The sequence below is a fragment of a genome, unplaced genomic scaffold (genome assembly GCF_019419815.1).
Source record: "Pyrus x bretschneideri cultivar Hongxiangsu unplaced genomic scaffold, Pyrus_bretschneideri_v1 Contig3, whole genome shotgun sequence".
NCBI lineage: Eukaryota > Viridiplantae > Streptophyta > Magnoliopsida > Rosales > Rosaceae > Pyrus > Pyrus x bretschneideri.
The window spans coordinates 1,905,552-1,927,086 of NW_025999612.1; the positions used below are offsets into that span (position 1 = coordinate 1,905,552).

General features: G+C 38.5%; 2 protein-coding genes across 3 annotated transcripts; both read left to right on the forward strand.

Moving 5' to 3' along the window:
* The first annotated feature begins 208 nt into the window (after positions 1-208).
* Positions 209-5,704, forward strand: LOC125479805 (phosphatidylinositol glycan anchor biosynthesis class U protein-like). Of its 2 annotated transcripts, XM_048589843.1 has the most exons (13): positions 209-352; positions 454-562; positions 753-785; positions 1,180-1,304; positions 1,499-1,633; positions 2,664-2,740; positions 2,931-3,193; positions 4,009-4,065; positions 4,168-4,336; positions 4,461-4,518; positions 4,602-4,687; positions 4,778-4,834; positions 5,560-5,704. In XM_048589843.1, the coding sequence occupies exons 2-13, from the start codon at positions 486-488 to the stop codon at positions 5,653-5,655; spliced, it is 1,233 nt and encodes a 410-aa protein (XP_048445800.1). In that variant the 5' UTR covers positions 209-352; positions 454-485; the 3' UTR covers positions 5,656-5,704. The 2 variants fall into 2 exon arrangements, with proteins under 2 accessions (XP_048445800.1, XP_048445799.1); XM_048589842.1 differs by lacking the exon at positions 209-352 and having other exon boundaries at positions 457-562; positions 1,200-1,304.
* Positions 5,705-13,632: 7,928 nt separating this feature from the next.
* Positions 13,633-19,059, forward strand: LOC125479588 (protein IQ-DOMAIN 22-like). Its single transcript, XM_048589092.1, has 4 exons — positions 13,633-14,641; positions 17,041-17,241; positions 18,037-18,114; positions 18,195-19,059. Exons 1-4 carry the CDS (start codon positions 14,219-14,221, stop codon positions 18,825-18,827), a joined length of 1,335 nt encoding a protein of 444 aa, XP_048445049.1. The 5' UTR covers positions 13,633-14,218; the 3' UTR covers positions 18,828-19,059.
* The last annotated feature ends 2,476 nt before the right edge of the window (positions 19,060-21,535 follow it).

Below are 21,535 nucleotides of genomic sequence, written 5' to 3' on the forward strand. Positions count from 1 at the left end.
GGGATCCGGAGAGGATCCAAATCCCTTACTCATCACCCCTCAGTCCTCACCCGGCAATCAAACAATCTGATACAGTGAAACGCTGCCGTTCTATACCTTTCAAACTCGTCCGAGTCGTCTCCGTCTCTTTCCCCTAGTGACCTCGCTCCCAAAAAACACAGCAAAGCTGTAAGAAAAATGGAGGCGAAGACGGAGGAGCAGAGCACGAAGAGGAAGAAGCAGAAGCACGGAGGCTTCTGGACATGGCTGGCGGCGTCAGTTTTATTCAGGCTCGTCCTCATCTACTTCCCCAAAAATCTCAACCTCTCCTCCCGCCCCGAAGTCTCCACTCCTCTCACCAGCCTCCGCCGCCGTACACACGCCCTCTCTCTCTTTCTATCTCTCTAGCTTCTCAAAAACCTAAGCTTTCACCTATCTTCTAATTTGCTTTAATTTGGTAATTTTTTTTTGCAGTGGCTGAGGGTTACTGGTTGAAGCAATCGTCAATGTCTCCATATGCAGGATCTATGTACCATGGATCTCCTTTGTTACTCTCACTTCTCGGGCCACTCACCGTCAAACGGTACCGTTTCAGCTAAAGCTTTTTCCCTTTTCCAAATTCTGTTCCCATTGGCATTACTCTCTGTGATTTGTATTGGGTCATGTTTGGTTTCATTGAATCCCAATTAAGTAAATGTGAAATTTTGGTGGTGGATTTTTTTCTTTTTGTTTATCAGTTGGTAATTTGTTGGATATTTTGATTGGTGCTGCAGAATTGAAGGGCAACCCAATCATCTTCTCTGTAGGTAAGAATTATCTTGTATCTTTTCCGTAGTTCCCTCTCTGTGCTGCCCATTATACGAATTCATGTGCTACATGATATTTGGAAAGTCTATGTCGCAGCATGACAACCCGTTATAATTCTCCATGATAGTGCATTCTAGTCAATATTGGGAATTTGCATAGCAGTATAATATGATTTGTCGGATTTTTTTTCCTTGTACTTTATTTGATTTTAGTTGAGAACTTACCAAACCGAAAACACGTTCACAGGCTCAATTGTGACAACAAATTCATCTTTATGTCATATAAACGTGGCACATTACACGTATAATTTAGAGTTCCGTAGTTTTCTTTCGTTGTTCGACTTATTCGGAATATCTAGTCAGACAGTTGATATCAACACATTTTGGGATACAGTTTGGTTTTTGTGGTTGCAGATATATTGAATGCCATGCTTATTCGTGCTACTGGTCAGACTCTTCAGGTTGCATACCGGCAGAGTTTGAAGTCACTAGATCTTGATACGATATCAGAAAGCAGTGGTAGGCTTATTATTTAATAGCCAACCCCACTTAGTGGGAAAAGGCTTTGTTGCTGCTGTTGTATACTTATCGTAACTCCTAATTGGAATAGTCATGTTTTTCTTGTATGAATTCCCTGAACGAAATCCAAAATTGTTATGCCTACCCCAGTGCCGTTCACAAGCTGATGCATTGCTTATATTTTTTGTTTTCAGAGGTCCTCCCTTCTGGAGATATTGCTGCTCTTGTGTACCTATGGAATCCTTTGACAATAGTTGCATGTGTGGGTTTGTCAACATCTCCAATTGAAAATTTTGCCATCATACTGGCCCTGTTTGGAGCATGCAAAAGTAAGCAAACGATAATCCTTCTGACTCGAATGTTTCTATTGGCTTTTTGTAAATTATTTTGTTTTATATTTAAGACTCTTCAGTATATTTCTTTCAATTTCTGTTTGTCATTTTGTTCAGGAGAATTATTATTTATTCAAAATAATAATCTAATACATTCTCAACTTTGGTTACAAGATTTCTTATTTATAGTTTGAGACTATATAGGCATTCATGTGAGGTATTACCCATACAAGTAGCCGCCCTTATATTGTTGTGAGTTGTGACATGAAGTTAGTTACAGACAAATTATAATCTTATTACAGGAAACAACTTTATTGGACATAATGAGTTTGGTTCTTTAAGATTTTACTATAATTCTAAGTGAAGCAGTATCACTTGATGACTGGATTTGTGGACTTAAGTGGTAACGATAGCATGCAATTCCAGTCATATGACATTAGCACATCTATTTCATAATTGAATAATTTTCTGATTCCAAATTCTGAAACTTTCTCAAGGAAAGTATTATTTTTAATTGCATTTGACATATTTTTCTCTAAAGTATGCTTTAAGGCAAGATATTAGAATTTGATTTTGGAATGGGTGAAGGTATGTCGGTCAAGGAAAGTATTCTTTTTAATTTTCAATTAGGATTTTAAAGGATTTTAAAAGAGTTATAAATTCGTGGAGTTTAACGGAGTTCCACAGACTGAATTTTGAGTGAAATCATTAGAAATCTTAGGGGGAGAGGCCTGATTTCCTAAAGCCTAAAAAACACTAATAAAATCCCCCCAAATCCATTAAAGTCTTTCATCTTTTAAAATACTTTAAAATCAAATCCTAATTGAACTACTTTAAAATCCGGAATGAATACACTCGGATTTCTGTGGTGTTTTATAAACTCTTTTAAAGTCTTGATTGAATACCCATGGACTTCCATGGAGTCATTTAAAATCTTGATTGAATACATATGGATTTGTAAACTCTTTTAAAATCCTTGAAACTCCTAATTGAATTTTCCTATTATTCTTCTTTCGATGTACTGCAGGACTGGTTCCCTTGGCTGCTTTTGGATGGGTCATGGCAACACATCTGTCTCTTTATCCTATGATTCTCATAATTCCAGTATGCCCCTTTTTTCATTGACTTATTGTGCTTGATGAAATTAAGAAGTTATCTTCCAATCCATTAATGAAGTTATGTTTCTTATCGAAATATAAAAAAAATAAAATATAAGAATATAATTCTCAGGCATGTTTTGTGTGTTTCTTGCCCTCTCATGCGTAGTAGTAACTAATATTCCTTTTTTTGCCAGATGATTCTTTTATTAGGATATGGTCCAGATACTCCGAGGAAACTGTTGCTACAGAGGAGATATGGTAAAGCTGAAGATGCAACGTCAATTGATAGTTGTCAACAACAGGATAAAGCTATTAATCAATCAGAGCTGCCCCATGTTTTCTCTTGGAGACCTGTCATGCTTTTCTTATTGTGGGCTATTGTGTGGTCAGCCTATGTGTTATTTCTCTGTGGCGTATCTGCTAAACAGTATGGTAGTCTCTGGGAGATGTTTGAAAGGTATCAACAGCACATATGCATCTCCTTCTGTTCAAATTTTCTATTTGTTTGTGCAAAATATGATTTGAAAAAAAAGCTGTTGAAGAGAATGGACTAATCATATGAACATTATGACTGATCCAAGTCCTTAATGAGTTTGATTAAGGAGTCAACTGAAAATAAAAAGCTACTTTACAGTTCGTAAAGGTCATCCAATCCACATGTAAAACTCAGGATATGTAAACATTGAGTCAGTAGAATTGCATATGAAAATTAATTTACAAGAAAACAAACTAAATATATCAAAGTTTTTAAAGCTATTCCAATTTGCCTGGAAAATCTTGGTCAAATTAGTATATGAAGGGAAGCACAGCTGCATATAGACTAGAGCTCTGCACAGGATGTCCTGGCGTAGTCTCCATCCCCCTGCCCTCCCGACCCACCAACAAAAGAAAAGGAAAATGAAAAGTGAAGACTGATGCTACTAAAAGGTTCTTCCTTTAAGAACTGAATAATGATTTTATCCAATTATGTCCCAAGGAAAGCCTTATGATCTTATCTCTTATGCCGAAAAGCCACCATATGAAATAGTTGTAATGGAAGTAAATCCTTTTGTTGTGCGATCCTTATTGTGTGAGTTAGTTCAGAACATGATTAACTGACTAATATCATATGTGGTTGGACTTTTATGCTTGCGTTTAATGATATGAGCATTTGCTTTTTGCCTCATAAATGCCATACATGGGTTGCTCTTAGACATGTTATTTTATTGTTAAACACTAGTCAATAAAATCACTAGTCTAAATTGTTCCTAAACTTTGTGGTGGGTTTTGCAGAATGCATGGTTTCATTCTCACTGTGCAAGATTTGTCTCCAAATATAGGTGTCTTATGGTGAGTCCCAATTTACCTATTTTGCAAGTGGATTTTGGTGTGGTTAAATTTATTTTTGGGGTGTGGCATGAATCTGATCCATCATGTAATATTTTGATGTAGGTATTTCTTTGCAGAGGTCTTCGATTTTTTCAGAAATTTCTTCCTCATCGTTTTCCATATGAATATTCTCTTTATGATATTTCCATTGGCTATACGGCTGAAGCATCGTCCGTGCTTTCTTGCTTTTGTCTACATCACCATATCCTCAATGCTTAAATCTTATCCTTCTGTAAGTTCCCCGTGTGCTTTAGAAGTCTCCTACTTTTCACTGGTACTGAAGCTAAAGTGTCGATGCCTGTGCTTCTTATTATGTGATGGGGGACCTGATATTTTATTCTTGAAATTTTGCTTAGGTTGGGGATTCAGCTCTGTACATTGGTTTGTTGGGCTGGTTTGTTAATGAACTGTCAGGCAAGTCAGTAGGTTCACTTTTTGTTCCCTTTATGCATGTGACATGGTTTGAGATAATAAACCTTATATTTTATGATATGCAGAAATGCGATTCTCGTTCTGCCTCTTCAGCGTTTATGTTGGCGTTTCCCTCCTTAGCCCTGTTATGCACAACCTATGGATATGGAGGGTATGTCTCTCTCTATAGTTGCACTTGTTCTGAATGTTGGCATAAAATACAAATGTTTCTTATGAATAAGGAATTTTTTCAAACTTGCAGGGCACTGGCAATGCAAATTTCTACTTCGCTACTGCAATTACTTATGCTTGTTTGCAGGTTTGTAAACTCTCATCAATTATTCTTTGTCCATTAATACTGTAGAGCATCAGATGATTCATATAAGAGTTTCTATGGCAGAAAAAAATGTACCTTCGGTTATTGTATAGATGATTCATAGCTAGATTTCTGTGAAATAAACCATGAGAGGAAGTCATCACCCCTGCTATACATACTTCCACACTTGAATGAATAAGTCTTGAAAGCATGATCATTTCGTATCAGCTTGAATACCATGCAAAATGACCACTTTAGTGTTAAGTATTAATACTTCTGTATAAGTAAAATAAGTCTTGAAAGCATGATCATTTCGTTTCCCAGGTCCTATATCCTATTTAGTTCTAAAACGATTGTTTATTTAGTATGAGTAAAATACTTCTGTATAACAGATCTAAATGATATTAAAAACTTCTGTATATTGCTCCTGTATATATTGAAAGTTGATAATTGTATTTGACACATTAACCAAAATTTTCCTTATTATTTGATTCCAGTTCACGCTTTCAAAATTGTCAATCTAAATGCAGTAACTTAAAATTACTTAATGTTACCGCTTTAGATCAGCTGATTATGGAAAACCTATTAATAGGTGACGCTGTGAAGCTATGTAGGCTGTAAAATACTTGATAAACCCAAAGGCAGATTTGCAATTTTGATCGATCTGTTAATTTTATGGAATATTTTGGCTTATCCCTCTCTACTAATTTGTGCTTTGGACCATGCAGATTGTTTTGGTGATTGAGAGTGTAAGTGCAATGCTCAATCATGACAGGAAGCTAAGAAAGCTATCGAACACAAAGATTCATGTTGACAAATCTTAATCACTTGCTACAAATGAAGTTTGTCTCTGATGGTTCATCGTCTTAGTAAATTCCTTGCAGCAGAAGTGATTTAACAACAGTGGCTCTTCGTTTAACGGATTGCGTGCAACAGTACAAGGCTGTGTTTACAACGGGTTAGAAGGCCATTACTAGTTTTTGAACACGTTTTCATCAGCATCTATGTAGAGTTTCAAAACCTTCTTTCGCTTTTAATTAACCGTGGGGGTTTCAAAACCTACTACGTGATACAATATTTCACACGTTCTTTTCTTTCTCTCTTCTTTTAAGACAACCTTCGGTATTGTCTTCAAATCATTGTTTCATTTGTACAAAATTGGTTATGGTGGTAATCGAGTCATGCCGTCGTTTGTACAACGTGTTCACTTTCTGAACAAGGTTCTTCTATATGTATTCTCACTGCAAAGGCCACACTGTCTCTGCATTGCAGATGGAAGTTGTCGCTAACATTTTTATCACTTGAATTACATTGTAGAATGAATTGTACCGTCGTTCATACATTACGGTCTGTTTTAGTTAACAACGTCGTTTATCGCACTCTGTTCGTTATAGACATCTTATGAAAAAGGTTGCTCGGTTCATTTTCTTGTCCAGGTTCAGATTTCAGTTCTGCTTTTTGTTAAAATGTAGACATGTTTTGAAAAATGGTGTCTTGATTTCCAACAACTAGGTATTGGATGCTTGTAACGTGTGAATCTCCCCATGTAGATTGTCCAGAGGTCGTATAAGAATGTTGCCTTTATTCTTCTCAAAAACATATATGAATGGTGCCTATGGTACATGACAACTGATTAGGTGCGTCGTTATAATAACCAAGTGATTCTCGCACACATTTTTTCTTGTATGCTCTTTTTTATGTCGGACCTTTGGGTTGACTAATTAAGAGAATCAAGATAGAGATAAACATGGGTGTATGGAAGAAGAAAAGTGGTATTTGGAAATCGTTTTCCTATAAGAATCCATCAGAGAATATGTGTTCTTTAAGGAATTGTTATTGGCACGCGATAATAGTCATCTTACAATTCTCTTATTTATTCATTAGGCAGGAGAGTAGGATGACTATTGCAGAGTGCGTTTTCGTTTGTATATAGATGCGTATTTGTTGTCACCATTTAATATCAATCTAATATTCTCCTAGTTGGTTTATTATCCCACGTAAACCGACCACATTGCCAACACTTCATAATGCAAGAGTGAGTATTGTGTGTGTTGGTTGCATGCCCTAAAAACAATCAAGGTTAGTGAATTGCTTAATGGAGATTAAGTTCATTGACCGGGATCGCCTCGAGATCTTATGTATGTGTACTAAAAATAATACTCGTGTCAATAGGAACCCAATTGTTAGAGTAGTGCAAATTAGTCCTTAGACCTGAAACATCACAATTGTCTTGTAATTAGGTATTTAATATTGGATTATGTTATTAGCACTCTGGAATGAAAGGGTGATCCACGGCGTCTTTGATGTTAAGTTACCTAATCACAACACACGCCGAGATTGAAATCAAATGAACAATTCAACAATAAAGTCTGGGTTTCCTCACCCGTACGTAAGCAAGCTCCTACAAGGCATAAGCTGCGGATTTATTCACTGTCAGAAAAGGCCCTATACGGAAAGTTGGCATCTTTTGACTCGAATTCTCCTCCACAACTTCCGCGACAATCGCCACCTCTCCGCCAATCTGCAAATCCGTACAGAAATCCCCCATTACCACAATATCTAAATTTCAAAATTTGAAAATCCGAAAAGAAAAGAGAAAGTGAAATTCGGGACATTAGAGTTTTCTGTTTACCGCGCCGCTGGGAACGGCCATGTTGAGGACCATCTTTTTAGTGCAGTTCAAGTTTCCGGAATCGGAGTTCTTCTCACACGGAGCAGATGACGAAGAGGAGGGTTTCGTGCCCTAATTTTAGCGTTTGGATTCGCATCGTTTCTGTTATTAGGGGAAGTGTGATAGGGAGAGACGGAGGAGAAGGGCGGTTGTTTTGGGTGGGGGCGGCGGCGGCGGCGCCCCGGGGGGGGGGTGTGGGGAGGAAGAGAGCGCGTATTAAAACTGACAGTTTCGTTTATTCGAAAAAAAAAAAGAAGCAAACGACCGTTGCAAAATCTGCCTTAGATCAATTTAAAATAATAAAAATCGAAAACTGTAAATTTTATTTTTGAAAATTTAAAAAAGCAACTTTTATTTTTGGAACTTGTTATTGACACTTTCATTTTGCATTCTAAATTTTCTATACATAGAAAGAAAAATACACTTGTGAGGAATGTATAATAAAAATTTTAAAGTGCTAATAATAGCTTCCTTATTTTTTAATTTTTATTGTCAGTTATCAAACAAATTTTTAGTATCTAAAAATAAAAATTAAAACCAAATAGTTATTGAATGATACATCTGCGATTTTGAGAGTGTGAATATGCGTAGTGAACGTTGAGATTCTTTACAGATAATATTAGACATTGGTGCTTCCTTCAGTAAACACTTTAAGTGTTTTTTTTTTCTTCAGAATTCATTTACATTTTTACAAATGATTGATTCTAAAAACATTTTCACCAACAACGTTTTCAGTCATTTTAAAAGTACATCTAAACGAAGTGAATCATGGTAGTTTTATGGTTATGTTTGCACTCATACGCAATGAGATTTTGAATTAAAAAATTGGGGATTCAACTAAAGTCACCCACTAACAACCACTAGGTGACCCAATAGTTGAGAGACGAATTCTATGCCGGTATTCTATACAACACATTCTGAGTTCGATTATTGACGTTCATGAATCACATGATAGTAGTTAAAGAGAGACTGAAATGACTTTGTGAGTCTTTTCAGCAAAAAAAAACAAAAAAAAAAAAAAAAAAACGTGAAGATTCCATTTAAATAATTAAATAAATAAAGTCGCCCACTATCAAAATGAAATTGCCAACATAGAAAGTTTGTTACATAATATGTGCGAGCCGAAAGGAAGGAAAAAATGTGGATGAACGCATGCTTCAAGTCATCAACAACACGATTCAACGGTTGGGATTAAACAATTGCCAATGAAAGTCATCAACCCATCTGTTTGCTAGTGCTTGTGTGGTGGCGGTAGAGATGGAGTTTGGACTCTTACGCAAACCAATGGCGGCGTGGCAATAACACCTCTCCGCACCCGACAGCCTCCCTTCCTGTGCAGGCGACACGTGGCGAGCCAGTGATCGTCTGCGAGTGCGCAGACACAGCGAATTAAATAATTAAGAAATAAATTAAAATATTATTTCAGAGAAACATTTCGTTTCGAGCAGACCTGCTCGCGCGATGACAAACTAAAAGAGGAAAAAAAACCGCTATATTTAGCTACTATGCGCATTGCCCGCCCCCTTTCCTCCCCCGCCATCGCGACACCTCGGCATCCACGGCGATGGCCGCCCACGACCTGCCGAAGACTCTGTACAAAGTTATATTCGATCGGTGCCGGAGCCTGGAGGCCAGTCACGCCAGGCATCGAGCTGAGTTCCACCAGCTCGGACACCAGAGGAGGAAGGAGAAGGAGAAGGAGAAGCGAGAAGAGGAGGATGAGGTGCTGACGTCAGACTATCCCGGTTCGCTGTTCAACGTGCCCGGTTTCTTCCTCTCGGGCAGTACGTACAAAGCCGTGTTGGATAAAATGGGCCACGCCATCACCGGCGGATTTAGGATTTCTAGCTCGGGGGTCCAAACATAAAATCTCAAAAAAAAAAAAAAAAATTAGACTAATTTGGTTCCGTATCGCTATTTTTTACTTAATTTGGTTCATTGAATAAATCAAGATTAATCGCAAAGGTAATAAAACGAACAAATTCTCCTCAACAATATAACGCAATTAGTGACTCTACAAAGATAAAATTTGTTAATGTAACATATATATTATTAATTGGGAGTTATGACTAGAGTCTAGGATTAAAAAACTTATATGAATTTGGAAGAAATAAAATTAGGCAGCTAAAGGCGGTGGAAGGGCAAAAGGTGGTGGGGAATAGGGTAACTTGGGTTTAAATTTGGAAGGTCGCGACGATTGGGGCTGAGAGTTCTTAAATATAATTTGGACTAGAAAAGACCGGGGTTCTCGGGCTCTATAGAGAAAACAAAGATATTTTAGTTTTTAAATTTTTATCCTATGGTCCCTTTATGTGCTTAGGTGCGTTTGTTAGTGTCGTTTCCGTCTTCTCTTGTTTGCACGGCTCTTCATCAACAAACTAAGGTGAGTGGACCCTTTCCAAAATGCATGATTTTACTATTAGAAATGCATACACGAAAATCATGATTTTATGGATACGTTTTATGAAACGTTTTTGAGAAAATTGGATTCATGCTTTATGTATGATGTTTGGGCTACTAAGCTCTGATGAGATATATTTTGGAAAGTTTAGGTTTATATTTTTATGTGCTTACTTAGTGGTTATTCATACAATCTGCCTACGGGCGAATGATATCATTATATAGCTTTAGTCAGGTGATGTAGGGCCTACGGGCAAATGATACTGCCTTCAAGCGCATGAAGATTTATTTCTACCTACGGGCGAATGATATCATTATATGACTTTAGTCAGGTGATGTAGGGCTTACTGGTGAATGATACCTTCAGACGAATGAAGAATTATATATGCCTACAAGCGGGTGATGAAGTGCCTTCGGGCAAATGAAGATTATATGCGCCTTTATGATGCTACTAAGCACACTATATATGATATATGTTTTATGAAGTTTTATGGCATACTAGGTTTTTGGAAAAACCTATTACTACTTATGCTATATGAGTTTTCTAAATTGGGGGTTAGTACGTTGAAGAATAACTATTTTAGTACCACTTATATATATAAACTTAGTCCACTCATGTTTTGTTTTAAGCCCCTTAGGACTTAGAATCGAGGCGTACAACCCCGGCATCAAGGCACTCTCGCAGCATATCTTCGAGTCTTCTCAATGTAAGACCCATTTCTTTGTTCGTACATTTTTATAATATTCCTTCTTCAATGTTTTGGTTTAGTTGTATGCTCCGAACACGTTCCACAATTGCATATTCATCATAATTAAATTTACAAGTTTTATTTATGTTCGTTCTTTATTCATAGTTCTCATGCATGTAAGTATGGCTTCGTTACCTTCGGGTGTTGGCCAGCACATGCCTACCCTGGTGTTTGGAGGTTATCGGGGTCGAGCGTGTCAACAAATCTCGTATCTGCTCTGATAACACTTTTCTCTAACGTCATCCACATTCATAATCCCTCTGAAATTGGCAGGAGCGATAGCCAAGCAAATCAGAGCCTGAGCATATCCTGTGTCATAAAGACCACTTGCATCTAGAGGAGTGGTTCTGACCCAACGGCGGGCCTAATCACCAAGCTGGGTACCTCGACAAATACTCATTTACTAATACATGGAATAATGGATGACCCATCAGTCACCTAGTTACTCAAATCCTCAGCCAGAATTTGACTATTAGAAACGGCAGTCGTAAAACCAAAAGCCGGAGGTACAGATGGTTGCGGTTGTTTCCTCAAAATCCCTTGCTACAATGCCAATGCCTCCACAAGGATAAACTTGCCTCTTCCTCCACTAAAGCTTGTGAGGGCTTGCTACAAATTCTCTTATGATGAGGATGCAAGGTCAACAATCTTGTACCCCCCGGACCTGGGGTCAGAAGAAAAATAAACCAGTGCCCGCGCTAGTAAAAGTAAAAATAAAAGAAAAACCAAACTTCTCTTATAAAAAATAACTCTTACAGGTGTACAAAAATAAATCAAAAATCTTAAACCTCTCATCTAACACAATCTCAACTCGTCTACCTTTCTTTACACTTGTAGGAACCTGCAAGGTCTAAAATGTGTAGGGTGAGCGAAACCACAGCTCGATAGGGACATAAATCTTATCAAGGATAATTGTCATGGCTAAACCAAGTGTCATGCTCACATAAATAAATTATAACATGTTATCAAACATAAATTATTTATCATGAATGCATCTTAACTTCAATTACCCAACCCGTTAATCTATATAATAAAACACACAGACTTGCATGTCCCATACCATGCATTTTACCATTGCAGCGGTGGTCCGAATGCTCTATTATAACCCCCGTAACTCAATCAATGCAAATTTCCCATTTTGTTGGTCATCTTGTTCTTCTTTCGGTCGCCAGAGTCCTCACTACTTCATAACATTCCTATAATTTCACTTGGCCACCCTTGCTGGTACCTACAAGAGTCGAACTCAAACAGACAAAATAATATTTTATTTTCTATATCCCAATCTCAAATATTCCAATAAAATCCACCCACTCCAATATGTAATGATGTACGCATATTAATCAACATTACCACAATATCCACATTCTCAACATTAACAGTTATATAAATCATAATTCAATATACATAAATATCAATTTTAGAGATATATCAAGTAGAACACATATTTCACAAAGCTTAAACAAGACAAAATCCCAATAGTGATAAGTTCCCAATAAATCCCTACCTCAAGTCCAAAGCTAAAACGAAGATTCACGTCACTAGCTAAACTCCATGCACTTGATCTAACGTCTTGATCACTCCTAAACCAATGTATTTCTTCCACCCTTATCTTTTCTAGTCTCTCTTTCTCTCACTATATGTATATACACACACGTACATACATATATATTATATACCACCTCTACGTAAACTAGAGCACGCAAATTGTAGTTGGAAAACAAATGGAGCAGAGCTCCTATTTATAGGGATATAAGGCGGCTAACAAAGGCTCTAATTGGTTGGCTTTGGCGGCTGGGAAATGGTGGCATGCTAGTTGTAAAGATTGGGAGGACAAAAGATAAGAATGTCGTAGAAATATTACAGCTTATATAGGTGATGATGCTCATAGTTTTTGTTACAATGGCAGGTGTCATTAAAATGGCAAGCCTAATCACTAGTCCTTACTCTTTGCATGCAGGAAGTGAAAGCATGCATGGCTTAACCAAAAGGTGTACATATATAGTGTCACAAATAATTAGGTAAGTAACTAATACAACAATGAAATGGCTAAAAAGGCTCTAGGTCAAAACAGACTGCTAACAATAACATTAATACAAAGTCTAAAGATACATGATCTCACAAATCTCAGGCGCTTTATCTAAACCGACTTCGGGACCACTTGCCAACCTGGTCTTCTTCTTAGATGTTTTAGCCAGAATCGCTCTCAGAGCTGCTTCAGATCAGTTTCTTTCTTCCTTTTCTTCTTGTCCGCCCTAGGGGCATCTTTAGAACGTTTTGGAGGTTTCAATGCATCTTGGGTCCGAACCCACACATGGTTAGGGATAGGATGGTTAGAGCAGAGGTTGATGATGCCGTCTCTCCCGTGCACTCTCTCTCCGGCACACTACCACTTCCAACTCTGGTGCAAAGTAAGAATGGTTTTGAAGGCACTATCAATAAATTCAGGACGACACCGGCCAAGATTCTGATCATCCATTTTGCATAGAATGTCACTTCCGAGCTTACAAGGGACTCTCGGCTCAGATATATCTCCCTCCTAGTCCCTTTTACCAAAAGAATATCTCTGTACCAATCCTTGTCATGACCCGAAAGCTCAGTGATGTAAGCAGGCCAACGAAGCGTAGATCGAGATTGAAAAAAGTAGCAAGTGCCGGTGCTCTTCCGAAGCTGATAGAGAACACGATATTCAGACAAACCTAGTTCGACATGATACCACTCATTCAGGCGATCGAAGCAGGAGATAATGCGAACAGAGGTCGAAGTAAGGTTACAAAGACCGATGTGGAAGTGCGTGAGGATCTCCTTCCATAGCTGTGACAAAGGAAATCTCAACCTCGAATCAAGGTAACAGAGGTGAATTTTGGTACAAGGACAGAGAGGATCGGAAGGCGTGGGCAGGTCAAAGGTCACATCATCAATATCTTCCCACCAGACTTGACATCCATTAAGGAGATAGACTACGATCCATATGGAAGGCTTGTTCTTCACCCTTATTATTTAATACAAAATTAATCAAAGAAATTGTTATTGTTACTCTAAAAATTTTAAAAACAATTGAATGTATCAAATTTCTACACTTTTATTTTGTGTAATTTTTATGTCATCATCTTTTCTATCTTGTTGTATTAAATAAAAACTAGAAAACAATACGTTATATCCTAAATTATTGGCACTCTTTTGTTCTTACTCCAACTTTTTGATCGGCCAAGAATTTAGGAAAAAAAACCACAAATAAATAAAAAAATTTAAAAAAGAAGAAGAAAGTAGCAATGGGGTGAAGCATACGCGCCATGTAGAGGGAGAGAGCATAGAATTTCACCTCCCAACAACACGTGTTTAAATCAACGGCCCCTCCCTCCTTTGACAAAATCTCAACCGTATAAATTCCCTCCCCTTCATGCCCTTATACTCCGCAGTTCCCAAGTCTAACCATCAACACGTTCCTCACTCCCTCTTCCCACTCCTCTCTCTCTCCTGCAACTGCAAATGCAAGTCCATAACCACCACCACTTTCTTACTCCACTCCCATCCCACCGCCCTTAGCCTTCGCACTCCCCACCCCCAACAATGGGCAAAGCCTCCAAATGGTTCTGGAGCATCCTGGGCCTCAAAAAGCTCAACCCCGCCCACCAACCCCCGTCCTCCTCCTCCTCCTCCTCCCCTAAACCACCCACCAAAGACAAACACCGCTGGAGCTTCGTCAAGTCCTACAGAGAAAAGCGCCACCAAAACGACCCCGTACGGCATCACCAACGCACTGACTCCTCCAACGACACTGTCGACCCCAACAAACACGCAATCGCCGTGGCAGCCGCTACCGCCGCCGTGGCCGAGGCCGCAGTCGCCGCCGCCCAAGCGGCCGCCGCGGTGGTACGGCTGACCAGCAGCGGGCGGTTCGTCAGAAGCTCCGCGGTGCACGGTAGCCGCATCGGAATTCGCGAAGAAGAATGGGCCGCTGTGAAAATTCAAGCTGCTTTCCGAGGCTGTTTGGTTCGTATCCCCGTATTAATTCCTTTAATTTTTTAGTCTACCGTTAATCTCTGATTAAGTTACTGGGATCAGCATTGTGCCTGGAAGCTGACACGTGTCCCTTCTTCCATACTTTCTGGTTGGTGCTTACACAAACAGTACCACTTCTTCTTCTATCCAGTTCCACTACTGCACTGTTGCACCTTCTGTAACCGAAGGCCCGATGCGACGTCGTTTCGGTCTTGGTAAAATTATTCTAATGCCCAGTCGGGCTGCATCTAGCTGTACATTCCGTGTCGTTTCTCCGAAAACGGCAACGCGTGCAGCTTCTTTCACTGCCATTTCTAGGTACCCCTATACATTTTTCAATGTTGGAAAGCCCACTATAATGCGCCGAGGGCTGCGTACTGCGCTACTATCCAAGGGAGAGCGTGTGGACCACTGGATCTCCCAAAGGGTTCGGTACACCCACACATGGCCCTTCAATTTAGAGGCCTTCCATTTTTGTTGTGTTGGTGTTTTCAGAGAGAGAGAGTGAGAGAGAGAGAGAGAGAATGGATGATTAAGTCTTGGTTGTTGGTGATTGGAAGTTTGCATAAAATCTGGTTTCTAATTTTGTTTTGTGTGAATTGTCTTTTGTTCCGTGCATTTTGTAGATGGTTTTTGGAAAAAGGTATGTGGATGAGTTGGTGTTGCCGTGGTGACAAATTTGTCAAAATGTCAATGTCATGGATTTACTGTGGCTTTTGGGTTCTTTGATTCCCTCCCACTTGCAACTTAGTATTATAGTCCGGTGATATTCGTATTATCCATAATAAATTTGTAATAATATAGTTCAAATTTGTTTTTGACAAGAATCGAACTTAAGGTTTTTCGCGTGAAGAGAAATAGGAGTTGTACCAAGTGGCTGTACAATTGGGTTTTCAGTTTAAAAGTTTTGGCTTTTTTGTTTTTACTGCACTTTGTCGTTTGGGTTTATAGTGATTTCTTAAAGCTTTTGGATTTTCCGCTTTTACTGCACTTTCGGGTTTTTCTTAGTAACTACAGTGTTAATTTCAATTGAGTTTTCAATGATTTCTTAACGCTTTTGGCTTTTCTCTTACATTCGGGTTTTATAATTGCAAAATTATTTTTATTGGGTTTTTTAGTGATTTTTTGAAGCTTTTGGCTTTTCTGTTTTTACTGCCCATTTGGGGTTTTAAAGTCTTAAAGCTTTTGGCTTTTTCAAGTGCTCTCTCAGTTAGCCACAACAAGTGATTCAGTGGAATTGTGGAAGACTTTCAAGTCAGGTTCGCTCTCTGATTTTTGGTACGAGGCACGAAATTGGCAAAACGCGGATGATTTTCTAGTTGAAAGTTTTGAGACGACCTGAGCGATTTGACTGTGGCCAAGGATGGACTGAAATGTCTTTAGTCTTTCTAGGCCCCACTAGGGATTAGTCTTACCCTTCAGGCAGGATACCTTAGGCTTGGGCAAAAAAATTGCTTTCTCAGTGTTCGATCTTTCCTCATAGTAGCATAGTAGAAACCAAAAGCTAAAGTGTTAAGATTAGCTAATTTAATACAAGCGACGAGTCATGTGGGGTGGGGGAGTTAGTAGGATGGGACTTGCTAAATCTAATCAAGTTTGTTTAACAGTCACTTTTTTGTTATATGCATTTTAGTGGAGTGGAGTGGGTGGATGGCTAAACGTTAAACTCCATGCCTGTTGCCGTTTTTGCCTGTTTGGTCCTGCCCACTTAAAGTCTGGTGGGTTCCTAAAAAGAATTTGCCTAATTGACTTTGTAGGAGGGGAGGAGGAGAGACTCCAGGGATGCTACGGTCATGTCCCAGATCAATCATACAATGCTATGTGCTTTAACTTTCCCACACGTCACTGTATGATTGTCCGGGACGCCACAGTGGATCCCGGGGATGTAGGTAACAGGAAGTCCTTACTGGGTGTAATGTAGGTTGGGTTCTTCAATTTTAAATTAATATGCAGACAGAGATGAGTCAAACAGTGGATAAAAACTTCTTACCATTTTGCAAGGGCTGGCAGTGAAATGTCCTTGTTTGCTTATTGTCATGCCAGAGTCATAGATTTATTTGGTACCACTGGCCTAAAATTGTTTTCATTTAGGCGCCTGTTTCATTCGAATTCTACGTTGGTCTCCTTGGCGCCATGTTTTGAAACGTCATTGAAGTTTAGGCTCTTCAATGAATCAGATTATGATTCTGTTTACGTACTGATGCTCCGACGAAGAGAAACCATGTCTCTTGGTTTTGTTATCAATACCTTATGGCCTGATTATAATCGAAAATGTTGGTTTGTGAAACGTTTTTCATTATTACTTTGGTTGTTAGTGATCAGTATCATCTCCACTGTGTTTTATTAGGTTTTCATAAGCTAACGTACTTTATTGAATGGACATTTTGAAGGCAAGGAGAGCATTGCAAGCATTAAAGGGATTGGTGAGACTTCAGGCGTTGGTAAGAGGTCATATTGTGAGGAAGTTTTATGCTGACCGGTTACAGCGACTGCAAACCATATTGCGAACGCAGGCAAGAGCTCGAGTAGGGAGGGCCCAGATTTCTGAGCTCTCGCACTCAAGGACCAAATCTTTTCAGTTTCACCAATCTGTAAGGAAAATTTACAATGCCCTCCAATTTGAGTGCTTTTAAGTAGATTTAAACAATTGAAATCGTGGACTTTTGATTTAAAAAAAAAAAAAAAAAGGGAGGGGGGGGGGGGGGGTGGGTGTGTGGAGGGTGGTGGTGAACCATTTGTTTTTAAACTGCAGAAGCCTTTTGAATTCATGCATGTACTTTTCAGTCTTTTCAGTACAAACATATAATGTCGTGATGAAGATTTGTTTGGTGGAAATTATAAAAGTTCCATGTCGCATTCATGTGTAAGTTATATGCTGATCACAGCTTTCGCAGTCGAATAAATGAGAATGGCAGGTTGACAAGTAGCATGATACGTATAACAGTTAATGTACATTATCAAACTTGGAGGCGTATAACATGTTAGAGGGAAAGTATTGATGGTTTCCAAGCTACTACTATATAGATTTACCTTGTCCCACTGATCATTAACCTCCACTTTAACCGTGTACTAGCACTGCTTATACAGTTTTCTCTTGGTGAAACGATAAGACTAGTTATTGAAATGAATCGAGTTAACTACTTGCTACTTAGTGTTTAATTTTTTCATTACCTGCAAACCACTGCGTTTTGTAATCTGCAGTATCTAGTTTATTTCTCAATCTCTCTGATTGGTGGATGAGGACATGATATGGGATATACTCTTTAAATTGAAAGTGTATTCGCATTTGATTTGTATATTTTACGAGTTATCCTGACCAAATCATCATCTGTGTTTTCCAAACGTTTGTTTATTCGTTAAAAAGGAAAAATCTCATCTACATGCAGGGTCCAGCAACCCCTGAAAAATTTGAACATCCTATCCAACTGAGGAGTACAAAGCATGAGCAGTTGGCAATACTTCGGGTATGCTCAAATCCTTTCCTTCAACTGCATTTTCATGGTTGCTACTTATATAAGATTCTCATGCCTATTACATCCTGCAGCGAAATAGCTCCAGGTCAAATGGAACTACTGATGATGAAAAGAATGACAGGGTCCTCGAAATTGATACTGGGAAACCATACATTGTACCTAAACGAATAAATCTTATTCACTCTACTCACCTCGCTCTGGCCTCAGACCAATACAGCCATAGCTTTACCACTTCAAAAGCCTCCACAAACCATCAAACACTTCCAAGTCCATCGTCTTGCGAGCTCCAATCTTTTAGCCCATTGAAACTCTCTCGAGAGGTTGAGGAAGACTCTTTCTGCACTGCCAACAGTAGTCCGCAGTTTTATTCTGCTTCATCACGGGGAGCTACTTTGAAGAGAAGCCCCTTCACTTCTAGAAAGCGTGATGGCTCAAAAAGCTACTTAAGCGGCTATTCCGATTACCCAAATTACATGGCGTGCACTGAATCATCAAAGGCTAAGTTGAGGTCTCTTAGTGCTCCGAAGCAGGGGCCTCACTATGATAGGTCTAGCTCAACGAAGAGGCACTCCATTCATGGCTTTGGTGAGTCGAGATCAAGTACACAATGGACGTCTGCCTTGCACGCTAACTTTGCAAATAAAGCCTACCCGGGATCTGGTGGCTTGGACAAGCATGGGATGCCGGTGGGTTACAGATACTGATATGGCGCTCTTCGGCATGGGGGATCCATTGTAATTCTGAATCTAGTCTGGCTAACTGATGTAGTGAACTACTTTTAATGTTGGAGGAGTGTTAAGAGTTGTATTAGCGTAGGGCATATATATTTGTGGGTCTCTAGCTTTTGCTCTGATTCTCTTTTAATTCATCCGATCCAAATGCTAGAAATGAACGAACAAGGGTGTGCAAGAGGAGAATAAGTTTTGTTGAATCTCACTTCCGGTTCCATGATTCTTCCATATTCTTGACTTCATGGTTTCGTGACGTCCCCGTCTCAATTAAGTGGATGGGTTTGAAAGAGTGTGAAAGAGGAAGAGAATGAGAAATTGGCTCAAGAACTTCATCTTAGTTTTTAAATTGCTTCAAGAACTTGACCTAAACATCACTTAAATAAAATTCACAAGAAGAAACGTGATTTACAAGTATGTCTGAGATCTGAAGATGTACAAATGCAAATTGCATGGTCCGATCGAGCTGCTACGAGTTAAAATCTCAGCATTTTATTGTATACAAGCGTAATTCTACTTTAAACTCATCTAAAGTGCAGGAAGAAAAACAAATAAGCATGTCAAAAAGAATCTGAAATACATCAGCCTAGCTATATGTTCAGCTTGCAGTTCAATATCCTTAGAGCCCTAGCCTCGAACTCAAGGGAAAAGATGAGCCTTACAATAGCAGCAGTGGCCAAGATTCCAGTAGTCGATTTCTCCGAAGCGGACTGCTGGAAGCCAGGGACAAGTTCTTGGCTCTCGTTACGCAAAGATGTTTGCCATGCACACGAAGAGTGTGGCTGTTTCGTGATGGTCCTGCCAAACAAATTTACGCCGGAGCTTCAAGACAGAATATTTGGCACATTGGAGGAGTTGTTTGATTTCGCCATTGAAATTAAAGCTCAAGTTCCTCAGGAACAACCTGTTTGGTGGTTTACACAAGTGGCAATATTGGCCATGAAAGCTTGGAAACTGCTATAAGCACGGAGAAAATCCGGGACTTCACACATCTTTTTTGGCCTGACGGAAATTACTGACTTCGGTACAATTTGATCAAATTCAATTATAAAAATAAATTAAAAAAAAAAAAAAACAAAACAAAATGGCAAGGTTGCCCTTGAAAACCTTTTAACAAAAAGAGACAAAAGTATCTCAATCTCCAACATCCATCTGAAATCACATGCTCTTCATCAAAGCAAAAAAATAAAAAATAAAAAAAATAAAAAAAAATAAAAAATAAAAAAAATGACAAAGTTATGGGCTCCAAGAGACAAGCCATGCAGTAAGTTGACATGCATTTATCAAGACAAAGCAAAAGGAGACAAGCAAGTTCACATGCATTTATCAAAACAAGGCAAAAGAAGACAAATAAGTCAGACCACGTTTTAGAAACAGTGCTGACAATTTCAGCAACAGTAGAAGCAAAATGGCAAATGACAAGTACCAAGGATACGTCTACACCATTCATTTGTAAAGATTTTTACTACCATAATATTCTCATTCAATGTAATATAAGAGGAGTTATATTCATTGTAAACACACACCAGAGACACACCATACTTCAATCCTCATACACTCAAGCATCCAAAACCTTTCTGGCATCCTTTGTAAACACTTCTCTTTGTAAACATTCTATATATCAATAAAAGTTCAAGTGTACAGATTCAAGCAATCTCCAAGTCTTAAGTAAGTTTTCTTTTCTTTATTTAGTTTGCTTGTTTAAATAGACTTCTAATCCAAAACAGGGAAACACTATTTTAGTTATATTATTAACCTGCTAAACTGAAGATCATTCTTTGTTCGAGCACTCTGTTATAGTTGAATGCTTGCCATACAAATAACTGGACATTAATCAGGGTACCTCTGAGTTCTTTGTATCTTTGAGTTCAGCCGTTAAGGCCTTATACTTGCATTGTGAGTGGCTGTTATGCTGAAACATGTTGAGTTCCATGTGCAAGGTTTTATGTCTAGTTGTTGTAATGGCCATCTGACTATTTAACCGGGCTTACTTTACGAATTTGGTATCAGAGCCAAGTTTAGCATTTTAATAGTACCTTGAAGACAGAAGTCATTAACACAACTGATATCACTCTTTTATTTTGTATGAATAACATATATTATTGTCCTTGTAGACCTTGTCAACCACAACCACCAGGTATTTATTGTCCCAGACACCCAACTATAACTAGTATAAAGTAAAGATTAACATATATCTCCAAAAGAATTAGCAGGACTTTGAAGAAGTAGAAGTTTTATCTTGGTTATCTTGAACATCCTTCATTTATTAGTAAATATAATAATACAGAAGTGCAACATAAAATTTTAGTAGCAAAAAGAGCAATAGATCAAGTTTTAGAGACTTTGAGAGAAGAAAGAGAGTTTATAAGAAACCAGTTAGCCATAATTTTAGAGAAAGGTAGACTATAGTTTATGATAAATTACCTTAATTTAGAAATTTAGTGAAACTCAAAAAAGAAAAATAACCTTAGACCAAATAGTTTAGTTTGTTATTTTCCATTGAGAAAGCATAATCATATTTTGCATAGCGAAGAAAATCCACAAGCCAATAGTATTGTAGATGTAACGACCCATCCCCAAAAGTTATAGTCTTTATAAAATTTTAAATGTGAAATTTCGAAAATGCCCTTCGAGGCAAATGCATTGACTTTTGTTGACCGCCTTGTCGAGTTATGTAAGATTCA

Coding starts and splice junctions, on each gene's coding strand:
- LOC125479588 (XM_048589092.1), top strand. CDS start 14,219: ATGGGCAAAGCCTCCAAATGGTTCTGGAGCATCCTGGGCCTCAAAAAG. Junction 14,642..17,040: donor CTGCTTTCCGAGGCTGTTTG/GTTCGTATCCCC, acceptor GACATTTTGAAG/GCAAGGAGAGCATTGCAAGC. Junction 18,115..18,194: donor AGCAGTTGGCAATACTTCGG/GTATGCTCAAAT, acceptor TACATCCTGCAG/CGAAATAGCTCCAGGTCAAA.
- LOC125479805 (XM_048589843.1), top strand. CDS start 486: ATGTCTCCATATGCAGGATCTATGTACCATGGATCTCCTTTGTTACTC. Junction 563..752: donor GGGCCACTCACCGTCAAACG/GTACCGTTTCAG, acceptor TTGGTGCTGCAG/AATTGAAGGGCAACCCAATC. Junction 4,688..4,777: donor ACAACCTATGGATATGGAGG/GTATGTCTCTCT, acceptor TCAAACTTGCAG/GGCACTGGCAATGCAAATTT.